The sequence below is a fragment of the Ictalurus punctatus genome, chromosome 9, assembly GCF_001660625.3.
Source record: "Ictalurus punctatus breed USDA103 chromosome 9, Coco_2.0, whole genome shotgun sequence".
NCBI classification, from domain to species: domain Eukaryota; kingdom Metazoa; phylum Chordata; class Actinopteri; order Siluriformes; family Ictaluridae; genus Ictalurus; species Ictalurus punctatus.
The window spans coordinates 29,593,577-29,612,500 of NC_030424.2; the positions used below are offsets into that span (position 1 = coordinate 29,593,577).

General features: G+C 40.0%; 4 protein-coding genes across 5 annotated transcripts in view; 1 reads left to right on the forward strand and 3 right to left on the reverse strand.

The window, feature by feature from the left end:
• Nucleotides 1-1,571: 1,571 nt before the first annotated feature.
• On the reverse strand, nt 1,572-4,873 carry zpcx (zona pellucida protein C). The gene is made up of 7 exons (XM_017475462.3): nt 4,597-4,873; nt 4,317-4,488; nt 4,129-4,225; nt 3,419-3,501; nt 3,226-3,314; nt 2,076-3,069; nt 1,572-1,673 (listed from the first exon to the last, which is right to left on the reverse strand). The coding sequence occupies exons 1-7, from the start codon at nt 4,808-4,810 to the stop codon at nt 1,643-1,645; spliced, it is 1,680 nt and encodes a 559-aa protein (XP_017330951.1). The 5' UTR covers nt 4,811-4,873; the 3' UTR covers nt 1,572-1,642.
• Nucleotides 4,874-6,307: 1,434 nt separating this feature from the next.
• tmem54a (transmembrane protein 54a) lies at nt 6,308-16,502 on the forward strand. Its single transcript, XM_017476624.2, has 6 exons — nt 6,308-6,466; nt 9,078-9,274; nt 10,647-10,706; nt 11,793-11,984; nt 12,174-12,311; nt 14,643-16,502. Exons 1-6 carry the CDS (start codon nt 6,463-6,465, stop codon nt 14,769-14,771), a joined length of 720 nt encoding a protein of 239 aa, XP_017332113.1. The 5' UTR covers nt 6,308-6,462; the 3' UTR covers nt 14,772-16,502.
• Nucleotides 13,080-14,299, reverse strand: LOC128633591 (uncharacterized). Its single transcript, XM_053682768.1, has 2 exons — nt 14,040-14,299; nt 13,080-13,876 (listed from the first exon to the last, which is right to left on the reverse strand). The coding sequence occupies exon 2, from the start codon at nt 13,814-13,816 to the stop codon at nt 13,121-13,123; it is 696 nt and encodes a 231-aa protein (XP_053538743.1). The 5' UTR covers nt 13,817-13,876; nt 14,040-14,299; the 3' UTR covers nt 13,080-13,120.
• A 199-nt stretch (nt 16,503-16,701) lies between the features above and the next one.
• The window catches only part of lck (LCK proto-oncogene, Src family tyrosine kinase), a 37,890-nt gene continuing 35,667 nt past the window's right edge, over nt 16,702-18,924 (reverse strand). The window contains exon 13 of one of the 2 annotated variants that reach the window (XM_017476623.3): nt 16,702-17,471. In XM_017476623.3, coding sequence (XP_017332112.1) covers nt 17,266-17,471 — 206 coding nt within the window. In that variant the 3' untranslated portion in view covers nt 16,702-17,265. 2 annotated transcript variants of the gene reach the window in all.

Sequence of the window (18,924 nt, forward strand, 5' to 3'; positions counted from 1 at the left end):
TTCTTCACCGTCTGCTCTGTTCTATTCTGTTTGGAGCTTTCTACCACAAACAGATACCCTAAAGATCTAGTGAGTATTCCACAGATCAAGCTAATAAAAGATGGGCATATTTAAAATAGCTTTGATTTAGTGTAACGGGTCAATCCAGACTCAGCAAGTTACATCACTGTTCAAGCGCAACTTGTTTCCTCTAAATGCAAGCTGGAATTGGGCAATCAAGGCTCATAAGCATGCACACGATGTAGTATAATCAGCCCCAGCAGTCAAGTGAAGATGTAGAGGTACAGCAGGTAATGAGAGCACCACTTTAAGACTATATGACTACAAAAGAACATATTAAAATTCAAGCGGCTTGGCGAAAATATACACAGAATAAATGCTTAAGAACATAAAGCAAATATATAACAAGTTAAATAGGAGAGTCAAAATTAACCTGCTTTTATTTTTAATATGATTTTACTTGATTCAAAAAAGGTGTACATTGGTTCAACATGATTGAGCAGAGTTACAGGAACACACTTTGCTTTTGTACAGCAAACATGTGTATTGTCAAAGGTCTGGAAGAGGAAAAAACACACCCCCCCCCCACACAAAAACACCCAAGCTCAAGTCACTGGAGCTGTGAGTGTAGTGGGCAGTGTTCCCACCCATCATGCCACAAACTGAATTTTATACTGGCTGTAATTAGATCACATTAATTCCATGTCAGTTTTATGTCAAATTTGATTCATAAAGCACTGAAAAATTTTGATGAGAAATCAATACAGTGTGCACAAATATTGTTCTGTAGTATTCTTTTGGCCCAACAGGACTACCAAAGCACAAGGCTCAGCAAATAGAAAATCAGTTCCAAAAAGTTACAGAAGCGTGTTGCCATAGTAACTCAGGGTTTACGATTAGCTTTGTTCGTGGCTGTGAAGTTGATGGGCTTGTTGAAATAAGCCTGGCTTACAGAGCTACCTTGCTTTGTGGAATAAGCTCTTGCACTTTCCAAAGCCAGTTTTGCTCATCTTTAGTCAGTGGATTATCCAACCTGGATACTGTAAATTTATACCAAAGACCTGCTGCAGTAATCATAAAGACCATTTCTTCTTAGAGTGTGTACACCTTACATGTAAACTTTAGACGGTACTTAGTCATCCTTCTCAGAATCTTTTACGAGTTCCTCCTATGTAGCACCTTAGGACTCAGGGTTTCCACATCAGGAAGAGTTCTCGCTTTTTAAGGAGGCTAAAGACCTTTATAATAAATTTAATTTTTATTATTTTAATAGTCAGGGAACTGTTCAAAAGAACCATTTTTCCTGCTTAACAGTGTACCAAGTACCAACACAGTTCAGCTAAAATATTAAGCACCTGACAGGTTCTAGATGTTAAGAAATGAACAAGCGATTATTTTGAGTTTGCACCACATGCTTACCCACTAAATACAAACTCTAGGGGGGGGGGGGGGGTGTCCATTTGGCTCATTGAGCAAAAAAAATAAAATAAATAAAAAAAAAATAAATAAATAAAAAAAAACACACACCATTGCATGAATTTAAAGTGAAAGCAAACATCTACAGGCAAACATTCAATTTCTGGCAAAACCTTTATTTAGAAGGCATTATAAATCCAGCAGACAGTCATGAAATCAGTCCACGTCACTGATCAACCAACATCTTATTCAAGCCCCTGCAGACAAGAGAAACATTTACACTGGTGGAATTGAAACCTGGATATACATGCACAGATGACATTAACATGGTCATAAAGACTACATGGATTACACAGAAAGCACCATTATCCATCTCTACCACAGTGCTGTTCAATTCTGGATTCTGATTGGCCAGAAGGTGTGGATTCATTTTCTATAACAGGAGAGCTAACAGCAGTGCAACTGCTCATTCTAATACAGTAATTTCTATAGTAACAAGTAACGCATCTAACAGATTAGGACAATGCAAGAAAATATTGTTGGTGTGAAGTTTGCTTTAAGTGATATTTATGGAAGGAGTCTCCAGTGTCACGGTTTATTTGCCTTACCATTGAGAGATGGAGAGAGGGGGGTGGGGATAAATAAATAAAATCCCTCACCTCACCAAGTCCAACAGGGACTGCATCAGATCTTTTTCCAGTTTCTCTGAACTGCCATCTTCCACCTCCCCCTGTTCCATTTTCAGCTTACTTTTCTTGAACTCCTGCTCACCCATGCTCAGACTCCTTTCTTCTTCCACATAGCTGAGAGAACTGGATCCATCTGAAAGCTGACTAAAAGTCAGATTTGTCTTCTTCGTGTACTCTGGCTTTCCAAAGTCATCTCCTTTAACCTTTTTAACCACTTTTTCAGTCTGTTTGAGGGCCACAGTTTCAGGATCCTTTTCCTGAGGCTTCCCAGGAAGCTTCTCCAGCAGAGGAGATGCTAAAACATCCACGGGCAAGTCATCAAAGGGGTCATAGTGCTGCGGCCATTTGTAGTTCATGAACACATCACCTCTCAGTTCCTCCTTCTCCTCCGGAGAGTGAAATCCCTCCAAAGGGCCAACATCCAAATCCCAGCCATTCATGAAGCCAGGCGAATCAGCCATGTAAACTTCACTTAAACGTTCTGGAATTAGAGACTTCCAATCTTGAGCTTCCTGGTGCATTTCTTCAGAAGTGGTCTTGGTGTGTGCTTTTTCAATTGGAAAACCAGCTTGACTGGACACATCAAGAAGTTTCTCCTGTGGGATATCAATTACCACCTCCAGATCTGGATCAGGTACAGCATCTAGCAAACGTCTTGGTAGCCACAGCGACAAAGCACTTCCTGGGTATTGGCTTATGACCATCATGCTATCCGACACTACGGGTTCAGAGATCAAGGGAGAGCTGCAAGGAAATTCGTTGTTGGATTTACCCAATGCAGTAGCACTAGCTACAATCCAGCCTTTTTCCTCTGAAGATGGGAACATTCCAGATACCATCTGTTTTGCTCCTGTGGAAGACCCAATGTGGGCCGTGGCATTAAAGAAATTGGAAAGTGATGGCTCTCCATCATGTTGCGCTTCCTTAATAGTAAGTGGACCAGCACTCACAAGTGCCTTCAATTCTGAAACAGAAAGACTGTAATTGGCAAATCCTACATGTATGACTGAGGAGAGGGTTATAATGCAACTTCCCATAAGGCATATTGGTTTCAAAGCTACCATTACATAAGGTTAAAAAGGAACTTCAAATTTGACATGCTAACAGAATGGATACTGACCATTTGACGGACCACCATAGGAAGGAGGACCTTTACATTTTGACGCACAGCACTTGCATACACTTGTATGGCCACCCAACTCAACCCAGCTGAAAAATTAAACAGACTACAGTTCATGACCCCCAAGGAAGCCAAGGGAGAACATCAAGCGTTACCACAGAATACATTACCACACATTTGGTTGACTAGTTACCTGGATTTGCTCTTGTTGTAGTTGCAGGATTTGGTGTCTGGAGTCACTGCTGAAGAGAAGACTACGCTGCAGTGTACATAAATCTGAAAGATCAATTGGCTTATTTAAGGATTTCTGACATTATGAATTTTAGTGGAACTTGGGTAGACATTTCATAATTGGCTCATTAGCATTTCAGATTGTTACTCATCCACAATTGCACTGAAAGTGAAGATATCTTGAACATACACAATTTATTAGATAAGATGGAACACCGTTAACTACATTTTACAGGAGATTTCAAGCTTGAACTTATACCATTTACAGCTTATTTTGAGGCATTCATTTCTAGAAAGAAGCAAACATCTATCAACAGAATAAAACAATTTAAACTTGAAATTTGTAAGCCTGTCTAGAAATAGCCTTAATGATCTTAGCGTTATTACAAGTCTGAGAAGTTAGAGCACTTCCTTGCTGCAATACATCTTCACTTGCCAAGATGTTTTTCCAGTGTTGTCTTACACTATTTAACCTTTCAAGGAGCGGCACAATCCCAGATTAACAGAAAGTTACACAGATCCAAATTAAACAGAATATTAAAATCCATAAGCCACTTGAAATCCAGTTTTAACCCAAGCTTACGCCTCATCAATATATACACATAATGAAGTCTTCAGAGGGACAAGGAAGCAAGACAAAAAGCCATATTTTTTGTGTAGATAAAAACCCACCTGTGAGAACTTCAACCTGGAGGTGTCCAAGAGCAAGTTAATGGAATCACGTTGTCTGGAGATAAACTCAATCACAGACTGTTTAGAGGACACACACCTGCAAAGATGCAACATACCAAAGTTAAAAAAAAATAAAAATTAAAAAAAAAAAATTTATATTATGAAGTAGATATAATTACAATACCTACCCCTTGTTGAGAATGAGAACAGATCTGGATTCATCCATGGGGTTTGAAGATGATGTAGCATAGCATGACTGGATGTAGAGCGCCTTGTCTGGTCCAGTTGAAGCAAATACCTGCAAGTACACAGAGTCTCCTTTTTGGTAGATATTACTCTCAGCAGGACCACTCCAGGAAGCTGGAAAAATAAGACAAAGAAAAGCCTAGATCAGATAAACAATGCAAATATACCAAACCACATTATCCATTCTCATTTAATACCAAAAGCTCAGTTTTAATGACTCACAATTTACCAGTCTTATATCAAAGCTGCTTTTTATATCCATCAAGTTCCAGATGGGAAAAGGGACTGGTAAGATAGGCCCAACCTCACTTAAATGAGGTAAAAGGCTTTCAGCTAAAAACCCACCAGGCCAGACATCATGAACAACAGCCTCTGGATCAATAGACAGTGCTAGAGCAGGCAACAGGAAATAAACACAAAACCCTACCATCCCCATTGTGTAAGATAAACTTGAGATCACCAGGCGCCAAACACAATTCAAGTTCTACACCAATCTTCATGGGCTGCTAAATAATCAAGCATCCATCCATTGCACGGGGTACAAATAGGCTGAACAAATTGCAATCAGATGGTTTTAATTTAGAGTAGGTGGCGCTCCTGTGACTTAGAAACCATGGTAATCTACCATCTTAAAGGCTGTACATGTACCAATTCTTAAAATACATTTAGATAATTCAAGGAAGAAGGATCAAGAGCACTTCTAGAGCACTGGTTTCCCACCCTGGTCCTGGAGAACCTAGTGTCCTGCACATTTTAGTGTTTTTCTGTTCTACCACAAAGACTTAATCTCAGGAACGGATGGTAATTTGGTGATGAGTTGAATCTTGTGTTTTGGAGCATGCGAATATTAAGATGTGCAGGATGGTGGGTTTTCTAGGACTGGGGGACCTGGGGCTTAAAGTATGAACATGGTAGCGCTATTATGTAATTTGTGCACCTTGAGTATATAGTGCTGAAAATATGTCAAGATGATTGGCAGATAAACTTTACTTAAAGGGTGTTGGGGACATCTAGGAAGTCCCAGAAGTCATATTTCCTCTTCTAACATCATAAATTCAGCCGATTGAGGATTTGGTAATTGTGTGATGAGTTGAATTAGGCTTTGTTATGAGACAGTACTAATCTCTGAAGTACTTGGGCCTCTTAGGACTGGGGTTTCATACCTGTAAATTGATGGTAATCATAAAATTAGAATCACAAAATTATTTAAGAGTAGTGTTAAACAATATGCTAATAATGATACTATTTGATGCAACTTTTGATTTTGGTCCTCATAATAATAATGTCTCTTTTTCCTTAGTATTCTTGATCATTTTGGTTACTTTTAAACAACACATTTAATATAATTTTGTGCCGTTTTTAAACGCTTATTATTGCAAATGTGTGTCAATGTTTATTTAAGAGCTTATACTATTCGCAAAGTAGCCTACAGGAAGTGACTGATAAAACAGAATAAAATAACATTGTCGGAGCGTTCAAGTGTGTGAAAATTGTGGGGAGTTTTTTTGGGGGGGTTTAAGGTTTGCTTTTTTCCCCCTCATAGCTCTGTATCGGCATGGCTGGATAAAATTTTTAGTGGACTGCTTAAATTCAATTGATGTCAATAAGCTTAACTTGAAAACTTGCCCTAACCAAAATGGCGTCGCCGTTCGGTTTCAATACCATAACGGTCGCTGCACCTGTGGAACGGAACTCTACTTCCACTCCGGAAGAGTCCACATTGCAGAGGAACCGAGAATTAAAAAGAAACAAAAAAATCAGCATCGTTTACATTTTATTGTCAACTTTATTTATCATTTTCGGAATATCGTATTAGAGCGGATTTTTGGCTGTAGAAGCTTCGGATTTTTTAGTGACCTTTACAGCAGCCTCCTCCCTCCCTCCCGCATCATGGACTGTTCCAAATGCAACACTTGGGGAATACGTCAGTGTTTTCGTTAGCGCCTTCAGGTATAGGGTGTGGAGCAGGGAGGCGGAAAACACGTAGACATGGGACATCTTTCTGTAGAGTAAACGTGGACGGTTTGAACGTGAGGGATGAAGATGACATAAAATCAAAATAAAAAAAGCAGTCGGATTATAGTCAATATGGGTAAAGTTTCTTTTTAATAACTTTGAAAAACTTATTACTAGGGTCGGATGGCGATTGATTCAGTGTTGGTGCAGCATTCAAGGTCTCCATGTTTCAGGTGTTTACGAGTCTTTACAGAACAATTAATGCCTGTGAGATTTTTATAATACGTATATACTGTCCTGGTTGTTCCTTTTATATTAAATGTTTTAGTAATGTTATAAAACGCCATTTATAGCACGTGCATTAAACACGTTTGGGGAATCAGTGAATCCGTTTAAAGGTACCGATCTTTTTTAAAACGTTTGTTCACATCAGGTCTTGAATATAGCTCACGCCGAACATTTGAGGTGCGGTATGATTGTATTTTCACTACAGTGTCGGTGCTTTGATGTTTGTTTGTTTGTTTGTTTGTTTGTTTGTTTTTGTCAGATTACTTCTACGTTAACAATTACTTTAACGTTACTCTGTGATCATTGCATGCATGTCCTTGCTCGCCTTAGGTGTTTTATAATAAATGATATACTATTATTTATTTATTTATTTATTATAAATGATTGATTGCAGTTCTTTTAAACATGCATTTCTTTGTTATGGTTTGCATACTTGGTTATTAACAAAGTTATAACCTAATTTAATCTACAGTCTGCCTTCCTAAAGGGTGGGGAGGAGCCTTGTCACTTTAAGGGAACTTTTAAAGGTTCTATGTAAAAACCTGTACAACACTATACTTAATCTGAGTTCAGAGTATAACCTTTTTAAGAAGTGAAGAATCATTAAATATTCAAATTGTAGAAAGAAAAAAAAAAGGTAAGCTTAAAATTTCTCCTTCTGGGAGGTCAGGAGGTGTGGATTAGTTTCCATAATCATGGATATGGTGATTTTTTTTCTTTCTTTCTTGTTAGATGTTTGTTTAAAGTTAATGGAAGGACTCTCCAGTGTTAGTGCTGTGTAATGGTCGGCGGTAGAGCTGTAAACAATTTCAGCCATGGGTATGCAAAGAAGTACAATCATTGCTCACAGCATTGGTCTTGATGGGAAGTGATCGATTCGATTCATATTGGTGAGCCGAGTCAAATGAAATGACTCACTGAAAAGAGCCAGAATTCTCAGATCAGTTTTTGTTTACTATTTTTGTTTGTGATGTAATGAAGGATGATGGGTTTCTGTGGGTTTATTTTTTTGATCATCCAGTCAATTAAAGGGTCTTTATTTGAAAACTCTAAAAGCATATCAGGGTAAAAATCAATGATTTGATGTGTTTTAAGATGTTTGGACACACAACGTAAACAGCTGTAAATCCCTGAGGGAGGCAGGTAAACGCTCCTGTGTGTGTGACAGGCGTATGACAAAAATCCAGTTTGGAAGTCCTGTGGGGGGAAAAAGCTTGAACCAACCCGGAAGGATTTGCTAGGACAGGAGATTTTCCTGCTTTAAATCTTAGCAGAGCGTGTAGATGACCGTATAGGATGATGATCACATCTTTAGTGTCTCTGTGTCTCCTTTGTTCTCTCACTTTACCTCAGTTTCCCTCGCTTTGTCCCAGAGTTCCTGTTTCTGTGTGATGTTAGAGCTCAGAACCTGCTCGACAACTTTGTTATACACTCAACACCGAGTCATCCTGCCTATTCTCCCAACACACACACACACACACACACACACACACACAAAAACAAACAAGTGCATGTTGATGCCTGTTACCTCTTTGTACTAAAGTAAGCACCTTGTTCATGCTGCATTTTCACACAGGACTGAACTGTACTTGAGATATAAGAAACAAAAAAAAAAAAAAAACCACCGTGTCATGTGGTTTAAAAAAAAATCAACGACAGGAAGGTGTGATGAAGCGGAGTTACTCTTGCAACCCCAAAAGTTGATCATTTTCTATAACAATATATCCTGCAGTGGTTTATCCCTCTTATACCACAGCAGTCTTCTTACAATAACAGGTCATTATTTGTCAAAGAAAGACATCCTTTTTTTTTTTTTTTTTAATCCATTTATAGTTACGTTTCATGGTGTAGGAACATCAGTTCAACAAGTTAGCACTTGTCTCATAGCAGCTATGAACACCAGCCTGTGGTTTGAAGCTGCGCTACTGTCAGAGCTGCTGTATATAGAAAACCAATCAACACCTCCTGACCAATCAGAACGAGTATCAGCTGATATCCAATTGATTTTTCTTTCAAAATGACTCAGCTTTAAAAAAGTTTTTTTGTTTTAACTGCAGCACTTTGCATTTAAACTCTTTCATGCATATATATATTTATATATATATTTATATATATATATATATATATATATATATATATATATATATATATATATATATATATATATATAATGTGTGTGTGTGTGTGTGTGTGTGTATATGTGTATAATATCCAAATCCAATCTTTGCTATTTGTTCCAGGATCCGATATTTTTTGTCCGACATCCGATCCACCATGTTTTTGCTGGTATGGGCCCGATACTGATCACTTGGTATTGGCTCTTCTAGTAAAAATGAATCATTTTATATTCAGTGTCTTCCCAAAATGAAAATAAAACTAAAGTATAAGGCTAACTTTAGCCTATTTAAAATATTGATTTTTTTTTAAAAAACCCACAATCTCTTCTTCTTTTTTGTCAGGCGTGTGCTGTCGGAGTCTGAAGGATGCCAAGGTCCTGATGAAGATGGGTTTGGGCCTGGTGCTGGTGGGTCACCTGAACTTCCTGTTGGGGGCACTGGTGCACGGCACCGTGCTGCGTAACGTCAACGTGAACCTTCATACCACCACCATCGAGTACGCCATCGCCAACGTCATCGCCCTCGCCGCCGGCCTCGTGGTACGTTCCGACGACTCAAGCATGTTTTCTAGCCACGTTCTCTTGGTACGTTCCTGTACTGTAGTGTTTGGTACAGTTCATTATATTACCACAACATCGCTTTAAACGTTAAGGTAGGAACAAACGCAGTGTTTTGTTTTGTTTTTTTGTTTTTTTTAATATATTATATATAATCGCGAAACAGTATCATGGGACTTCAGATAAATATGAAATGACAGGAAGTTCCCGTGTTCACTCGTCAACCTGATTCGAGGACGATGTAAGAATGCGGGATGAAATGAGACCGGTTTATGACCTGGGAGCATGTATTTGATTTCGGGTGATGTCCAATACTTTGGACTTCCAATCCAGTTTATCTGCACATCTTTGTGGAAAAGTAAAATGGTCTGATCCTAGAGCATGTATGGCATGTAGGCAACAAAGGCACGGGTTGTTTTGGCCTTTTTAACACTAGTAACATGGAGTTCAGTCTTGTGCACATCACGCACATGCTCACATGCTGATTATTCAATTCAATTCAATTTTATCTGTATGGCGTGTTTAACAATGGACGTCGTCTCAAAGCAGCTTTACAGAAATATGTAAACACAGGATGGAGATTTTAAGAGTGTGAATTTATCCCTATTGAGCGAGACGGTGGTGACGGTGGTGAGGAAAAACTCCGTAAGATGATATGAGGAAGAAACCTTGAGAGGAACCGGACTCGGAAGGGAACCCGTCCACATCTGGGGAACAACAGATAGTGTGAAAGTGAAAGAAAGTTCATTATGGTGTTTATATGAAGTCTGTTTGTTGAACTAGTCCACTGTTCACTAAAGGAGACCCGAGTGTAGAACTGCATGTGGTGATTGCAGTCCCAAGGACATCGCTGCAACCGTAGTCCCAGCAACAACAGCGAGAACGTCCATGTAGTATTGAGGTCCAAAACCATTTCCATGGTACTTCAAGCAGCACCATCCTCAGTAAAACTCCAGGCTGTAGCCTCCAGTTGATGAGATAAATCATCAGAGGCGTGGAAAGCTTTAAGAGCTCGATCAGATGAGTCAGATGAGGTTAAAGTGTCTGGGTTCCCAGGAAACTGGTTTGGTCATCTCGCATTAAAGCTCTTTCACACAAGTCATTATAGCTAATTAATGGCGTAATGATACACAGTGGTGTTTCGATAGAGAGCGTTTTCAGCACAGGCAAAAACAAGCCTTGTCTGACTGTGCAGATGCTAGATTCTTGGTGGCGTATAACCAAACAAAAGCTGAGCGAAATTAAATGCTCTTCGGTCTCTCGGAGAACTCTCAAAAACTGCGTATCGAGCGCCTTGTATCGGACAGTATGATGTGATACACCGTACTAATGGCTCACTCTTTCTGCTCTGCAGGCGGTTATAGGTGGGATCTCAGCCATCACGCTGTCTAAAAACATGAAGAACCAGCCCTTGGTAAGTGAAACACACACTTCTACACTCTGTAGCTCATGCACGAGTGTATAAACCCGGCTACGATGCGGCGTTGCTGATGCTTAAGTCAAAATGTTTTGTGTAAACATCGTCCGGTTCGACGCATGAATTTATTTTTATCCATAAACTTGGATAGGTGAAGTTTTATTACTGTTCGTGAATTAATTCAAGTCTAAAAAAAATGCTGCTTTATATTTTACAGAGTCACCTTGGTTGCTATATACCACAATATACAGTTCTATATAACTACGTAGCGGCAGTATTTAATGATAAACATGATGGATAAAGAGGACTAGGTCGTGGTGTAAAGCCTGCTTTTTTTTTTATATCCGCACCGCAGTGTTTATTCGGTTATTTGAACAGAACCCCGGCGTGTGTCGTGCTTCGGTGCGGTTCTGCGGGCAGGTGAGAACACAGCGGTCGCGCTCGAGTCTGTTTGTTTCAGAGCGAACTTGACTGCAGCGAGTAAACGATTCGACTCTGAATCACCTCACCCTGTAGGAGGCGGATCGAATATGCTGCGTGTTTCGGTTACGTTGTTGATCACTTTCGCTCTGAATCAGACTCTGACTAACAGATGTGAAGTCGCCCTAAAGCTGTTTTTCAGTTATTTAAATATATCTACAAGTACAAACCGAAATTAGCTGTGTGTCTGTCCATGTATTTTTGGCTAGATCAAAAAATCTTAAAAAAAAAAAAAAGTGCATAAAAAAGGTGTATATAAACTTCGATAGGGAAACGTTTACAGATTAAACTCCTCGATGTGTGTGGAAAAAAAAAGTCATGTGACTTTTCCTCAACAATCATGTGATTTTTGCCTCAGAAAAGTCAAAATGACAGAGAGGGAGATGCGAACGTTTCCCCGGAAGTGAAGATGTTGTTGTCTTGGACACATGGAGCGGAAACGGTGCTTCATTCAAACGTCCCGTGCGATGTCCCGATTTTCCGCACAAGTTTAAATTCGCAGCTTGGACGGAAATGGCTGTTTACGTTGATGATGATTATGTATTGACCCTCCGCAAAGCTGTGACCGTCTGTTCCGTGTGTATGTACACCTCCGTCCTTCAGAAATGGTCGTTGTTGGTGGTGAGCCTCGTGACCTGCTTTCTCGGCACAGCCTCCGTCGTCAGCGTCCTCGTCGCCGTGCTTACGGCCATCAACTTCGACGGCTTGAACCTGCTCAGCCAGTGCATGCTGAATAGCACCTTCAACACGTACAGCATAACCAACGAGTGTCCGTTCGACCCCACGCGCATTTACGTGAGTGATCCACTTTAACTACCTGATCTGTCATCGAACCTGTTAACACACACACACACACACACACACACACACAAAAACCCTGACATATCCCAGTCCCTACATCGCAAAGTTCCCAGGACTCAGCTGGCTTATGTTTCCAAACCTTCATTCACACACTGTTACCCCACACCTCTCCCCTCTCTACAGGGGACGACCCTGACCCTGTGGATTCTGCTCATCATCATGTCGGTGGTGGAGGTGGTGTTCTCGGCTCGCTGTTTTGCAGCCTGCACCGCCTTCCTGCGTCTCCCGTGCCCCTGGAGGACGAGACCGAAAAAATCCAGGGTAAAAAAAAATCAACAATTAACAAACATACACACACCCCACTTTTTTGACTCGGTCATAAGCACGAAAGGTCAGAAGGTGTTGATTAATTTTCTACAGCAGCAGCTCCTCGATCAAATACGTTATCGTTTCTGTGGTAACGGCTCGTTCGCAGGGACTCGTACACATCGCGTGAACAGACTTTTTTGAAAAGTGTAATTATTGAAGTTTTCTGTAAGGAGATGTTTGTGTATTATTGATGGAAGGAGTCTCCAGTGTGAGCGCTTTTACCATTTAATTGTTGGCAAATTGCAGTTGCATTTTTAGTCGCATCATCGACGTGCGTTACAGACACGTGCACGCCTTAATCACATTATTAACGTCGTGTAGGAAGTTTTCACCGCACACACACACACACGGCAGTGCTCGACCGTTTGACGGCAAACAAGAGAGCACGGCTGCATCCTAACCACGTACTTACCTGCTACAGTATATAGTATTTACATTTATTTACATTTATTCATTTAGCATTCATTTATTTTATCCAAAGCGACTTACAAATGAGGAAATACAAGCAAAGCGATATATCAAGTGGAGAACAATACGAGTAGTGCTACTGTACAAGATCTTTTAATTGAGTTCTAGAAAAGCAAAGTGCACAGAGTAGAGGTGTAAGTGCCAGAGCAAGGTGGTTTTTATTTTTAACTTTTTTTTTTATATATATATATATATATATATATATATATATATATATATATATATATATATATATATATATATATATTATAAAAGGTTTATTGGGGTTGACATTTTAGGGGTTCGTTACGTGCTCACGGAAGAGGTGGGACTTTAGCTGTTTTTTGAAGACAGTGACAGATTCTGCGGTCCGGATTGAAGTCGGAAGTTCGTTCCACCACTGACGGACAGTTAGTGTGAAGGTCCTGGAAAGGGACTTTGAGCCACGCTGAGTAGGCACTACTAAGGGAACGTAAGCCTCCAAAGAGAGTGTTGAGGTAGGGGGGTGCTGTTCCAGACAAGGTCTTGTATGTGAGCGTCAAGGCCTTAAATTTTATCTGGGTGGCTACAGGAAGCCAGCGGAGGGAGATGAAGAGGAGTGTGACGTGGGTTCTCTTGGGCTGGTTGAAGATGAGGCGTGCTGCAGCATTCTGAATCATTTGAAGGGGTCTGATGGAGCTGGCCGGGAGGCCCGAGAGTAGAGCGTTGCAGTAGTCCAGTTTTGATATGACAAGAGCCTGGACTAGTATCTGTGTAGCCTGTCCGGTGAGAGAGGGTCTGATTTTCTTGATGTTGTACAGGATGAACCTACAGGACCGTGCAGTTGTTGAGATGTGGTCTGTAAAAGTCAAGCTGTCATCGAGAATCACCCCAAGGTTCCTGGCCATTCTGGTTAGCTTGAGTGTGGTTGAGCCGAGCTGTACAGTGAGGTTGTGGTTGATTGAGGGACAAGCTGGGATGACGAGAAGCTCAGATTTTGCCAAGTTGAGCTTAAGATGGTATTCCCTCATCCAGCCCGAGATGTTCGACAGGCAAGCTGAGATACGTGCAGAAGCAGATGGATCATCAATCTGGAAGTAGATTGAAATAGAGCTCGGTATCATCAGTATAGCAATCATATGCGAAGCCATGAGACTCAATCACCTGCCCTAGAGATGTAGTGTAGATAGAAAAGAGCAGTGGACCCAGAACTGACCCCTGAGGAGTTTCAGAAATACCTCCCCTCCACGGTACCTTGAAGGATCTGTCTGAGAGATAGGATTCCACCCAGCGCAGAACCGTTCCGTTGATGTCTAGGCTGGAGAGAGCTGACAGGAGGATCTGATGGGTCACAGTGTCTGAAGCAGCAAAGAGGTCAAGTAGGATGAGGACAGATGATCTAGAGGTTGCTCTTACAAGTCGTAAGGCTTCAGTGATGGAAAGCAGAGCAGTCTCCGTGGAGTGACTGCTTTTGTAGCCAGACCAATGACTTAATGATGTGTGCCATTAATCGATCTACGTTCTATAGCATGAAAGGAATATTCTAAAAGCGACTCATGTAAACACCTTAATCAGAATATCATCCTATTCAGAATAAGGTCAATAATTACATTACTGCTGTCCGTGTAAGTGCAGTCATTGTGTAATATCTTGTTTCTATTTTTGACCAACCAATTTATTTAGAGGAATAGTTGGCCAAAAACAAATATTAATTTTATATAATTAATATAATATATATAAAAATGTTTACCATTTTGAATTGATTTATTTTGTTACCGAATCACTTGGTGTGCTTAAATCGCGTGGTCCTGTGACTACTTTCATCTAATGACGATCCTCGCTGTTTGTAAATCTCAGGTACGTTTCCGTGCGCCGAAGAACTCCCCTCCGTCGTCACCGGTCCGCTCCCAGGGTGAGGAGTTTCCCGCAGAGCAGCATGACCTTCTGAGCATCGCCTCGCCCACTGAGGAAAACAGCTGGATGTGAGCCGAGCTTGAGCCGTGAGCCGCCTCGCCTTCACCTTCCTGTGTACGTACAGTCGGGCACAAATGTCTTAGTCCAGCACCAGGAACCAATCAGAATCCAGAATTTAACAGCGCTGTGGCATGGAACTATGTGCAGGAGTGTAAAGGTTACTGCTTGAGAAAAATATATATGCGGGGGGGAAAAAATTAATTATTCAAATGTATATGATACTGAAATGGATTTTAATTCCTTATGAGAATTTCTCTAACAGCTAAAGATGGGAAATGAAGTAAAGTATGAAATATATCGAGTTCTTGATGCTGGACTTGGTGCTCCGTTAATATTGGCACCCTTGGTAAATATGAGCGAAGAAGACTGTGAAAATTTGTCTTTATTATTTAACCTTTTGTTAAAAAAAATTCACAAAAATACTCTGCTCTCATGGATATCAAACAATCACAAGTGCAACACAGCTTTATCCAGGGGGGAAAAAATCTTTGTTAAATATAAGTGTGCAACAATTATTGGCACCCTGTTAGTCACTACTTTGTGCTAGCTCCCTTTTCCAAGATAACAGCTCTGAGTCTTCTCCAATAATGCCTGATGAGGTTGGAGAATACACGGTGAGGGATCTGAGAGCGTTCCTCCATACAGAACCTCTCCAGATACTTCACATTTCAAGGTCCACGCTGGTGAAATTTAAACTGTGCTCTTACATTATATAACTGTGCATGATATTTCGTAATAAATAACATAAAAGTCTTAAATGGTATAAAAGTGTTACGAATATGTTTTTGTTTTTTAAATGAGAAAAAGGCACTTTGATGTAAAAAAAAAAGAAAAAAAAGAAAAGACAATAGTGATATTTTACTCTTGATAATGGGACATTGATGACGTTTCTGTATGACAGTGGTGATAGTTAAGGTTCTCACATGTGGATATGAATTCTATTAAATGTTCACACACACTCTAGTGATCCAGTGATGTCTGTTTTAATGTCTGTTTATGCTGTTTTAATTCATGATATTGTGTGTTTTTTACTTTACTTTTTAAATTACTCAGTCCGTATAGGATTCCGCAGAGTCTTTTTCTTGTGATCGTTGCGACCACAGACGCTTGATTTATTTTATTTTTTATTTGCGCTGCAGCTTGCAGAGTTTTCGGTGCTTTTTTTTTTTTTTTTAGGAAAATTACTCAAAACTGCGAAATCGCACGAAATTGTTTTGCGCGGTTTTTCTCAGTCATGTTTGTTGGTAAACGAGACCTTTTAGCTGTACTCGTTTTCGACACACGTGAATCGAAGAGTTCTTCGGCTGAACGTCTCGGCCCGAACCTGCGCAAAACCTGCGGTCGTTTCGGAAAAAGCGCACGCTCCTCGTAATATTGCAGAGTTTGCTTGCTTTTTGCGTTAATTTCTGCGATCGTGATTATAACTTTGTAACTATGTAATTATAACATTTAGTTTCATTTTTTTGGATTCTCTATCTGGTTAATTCCTTCCGCTTTGTTTTATTCTTTGTTTAGAATTTTTATTTTTATTTTTTTGGCAAACTTTGAATGGAAAAATACCACCATTTGAAATGAATGAGTATCGTGCAGATGTTGAGTATTGTAAGTATATAAGTTGCCTGATTTGTAATAGTTTGTCTCATTTTTCAGACTGTTTTGCATTATTATCATGCTTTAACACTTACATTTCCATTACAGAATGCTGTACTCGGTCTATGAAAATAAATTTTAGCCCAAACTGTGTTTCTAATGTATGCTTCATGCTTTATAGCGCACACAGTGTTCACCGTGACGAACATAATAATAACCCTTAACTTCTTTGATACTAAATTGATACTAATTGTTTCCCAGGTCAACATGGGGAAACATATTATAAATAATTATATTTCATACTGATTTGTTGTAGGTTATTTTGACCCCAAGAGCAACATGGTGAAATAAATGTATTAAATGACTTTTATTTATACATTTCAACAAAATTAAAAAAAAAGCGAGAGAGAACATTTTATTTCATTGTTCTTGCCACTCACACTGATGTGCGAGGATCCTCATGTGAGTTCAGGCTTTTTCTTACCGTTCTGAACTACACATTTTGGTGTCAGAAGAGGGAAATCAGTTTATTTTATTTGGACTATTTATAGGTAGTTAAGCTAAATACAGGACACGATGAACACTGATAGGATTACGTACAAGGAGTTGAAAGACAATCATTCCGCACTTCAAGAGTGAAAATGGCTGGTGATGGACAGTTTTTTGTTTTGTTTTTTTCTCAGACATCTTCAGCCTTGTTAAAAAGCAAATAAAACTACAGGAGCTAATTACGGTCTTTAAAAAGGGAAGAGAGAAAAAAAAGAGACCCATTGTCCTCAAATAAGGACCTCAGTAGGTTATATACTGTACATAACATAATCAAGGAGAAGGAAAAAAAAAGATAGGAACGTTGCTGTCTTATAATAATCACGGATAAGCACGGCTCTGTCTTTTTAAACCATCGTTTGGTTCATCCTCAGTAAGGCTGCTCCTGATACTGCCGCTCGGTGGCCGTGGTGAAGTCCTCCAGGACGCTGCGCAGGTACTCGAACGTAGGGCGTTTCTCCGGGTCTTCTGTCCAACACTCCATCATTATGACGTACAGGTCCTCGGGACAGTTGTCCGGACGAGGCATGCGGTACCCTTTCTCCAAGTTCTGGATCACCTCAGGATTCGTCATACCTGAAAAGAGAGACCTCTTTATAAATATCACCTATCTTGATAATATACAGTCATGTGGAAAAAAATAAGGACACCCCATGGAAATTGTTGGCTTTTTTTGACATATTTGGAAAAGCAAGTAAGACACACCCCTACATATATCACACCTTCAAATCCATATAATTAGAACCAGACGTTTAGGATCGGGTGCCAGTGATTAGAACCTGCTCAGGGAGTGCAGGTGGAACTGGTCTTATTTATACCGCTCTCATATCTAGTGTCTGGTGTTCTCTTTGCTATTGAGGTGTGGGGTGTCATCATGCCAAGATCTAAAGAGTTCTGTAAGGCCTTCAGAAAAAAGCTTGTGGATCCCTATGAGTCTGATAAAGGATTTAAAAAGATCTCCAAATTATTTGAAATATATCGCTCCACTGTACGGAAAATAATCTACAAATGGCGCAGATTTCAAACGACTGCCAATTCGTCCAGGATCGGCCGTCCCAGCAAATTCACCCCGGGAGCAGCCCGTCTGGTGCAAAAAGAAGTCTCCAAGAACCCAAAAACTTTCATCATAGGATCTGCTAGGAAGTCTTGCAACTGTTAGTGTCAAAGTGCATGCTTCTACAATCAGAAAGAGATTGCACAAATTTGACCTGCATGTGAGCCGCCTCATACCAACTGTGAAGCACGGTGGTGGGAATGTTATGGTTTGGGGTTGCTTCGCTGCCTTAGGAACTGGACAGCTTGCATTCATTGATTCAACTATGAATTCTGCATCATAACAAAGAGTGCTCGAAGATAACGTGAGGCCACCTGTCCGAAAGTTGGAGTTGAACTGAAAGTGGACTTTTCAACAGGATAATAATCCTAAGCGCACGAGCAAATCCACCAAGGAATGGCTCAAAAAGAAGAAATGGAGGGTTATGGAACGGCCTAGACAAAGCCTGGATTTGAATCCCATTGAAATGTTGTGGGGGGATTTGAAACAGGCAGAACATGCAAGAAAACCCTCAAACATCTTGCAACTGAAAGAATACTGAATGGAAGAGCGGTCAAAAATCCCAGCAAGCCTGGTGGAGAATTATACAAAACACCTACAAGAAGTTATTTCTGCTAAAGCGGACAATACTAGCTTTTGAGGCCAAGGGTGTACTTACTTTTTCCACAGAGGAATATCACATCTATTGATATTTCTGTTGAATAAATGATTGAAAAAGCTCATTTTCCTTGTGCTTTTGTTCAAGTATATCAACTTCACTAATAGGCGCTGTTTCAAAGATGATCAAATGTTTGTTTGTATTAATATGTAAAAAAAAAAAAGAAAAGAAAAAGAAAAGGCCAACCATTTCCATGGGGTGTACATATTTTTTCACATGACTGTACATCTTTTCAGACATTCGTGGACGTCTGGATTCTGATTGGTCAGAACGTGATGATTCATTTTATATAACAGTCGTGCAGCTGCACTGTATGC

Bases quoted from the DNA above. Each gene is read 5' to 3' on its own strand.
- zpcx (XM_017475462.3), bottom strand. From the start codon at position 4,810: ATGGGGATGGTAGGGTTTTGTGTTTATTTCCTGTTGCCTGCTCTAGCA. The intron at 4,489-4,596 runs GTGAGTCATTAA...TTATTTTTCCAG, and splicing joins TGATATAAGACTGGTAAATT to CTTCCTGGAGTGGTCCTGCT. The intron at 3,070-3,225 runs GTCAGTATCCAT...TTTCTGTTTCAG, and splicing joins CTATGGTGGTCCGTCAAATG to AATTGAAGGCACTTGTGAGT.
- tmem54a (XM_017476624.2), top strand. The intron at 9,275-10,646 runs GTACGTTCCGAC...TCTGCTCTGCAG, and splicing joins CCCTCGCCGCCGGCCTCGTG to GCGGTTATAGGTGGGATCTC. The intron at 11,985-12,173 runs GTGAGTGATCCA...CCCTCTCTACAG, and splicing joins TCGACCCCACGCGCATTTAC to GGGACGACCCTGACCCTGTG.
- LOC128633591 (XM_053682768.1), bottom strand. From the start codon at position 13,816: ATGAGGGAATACCATCTTAAGCTCAACTTGGCAAAATCTGAGCTTCTC.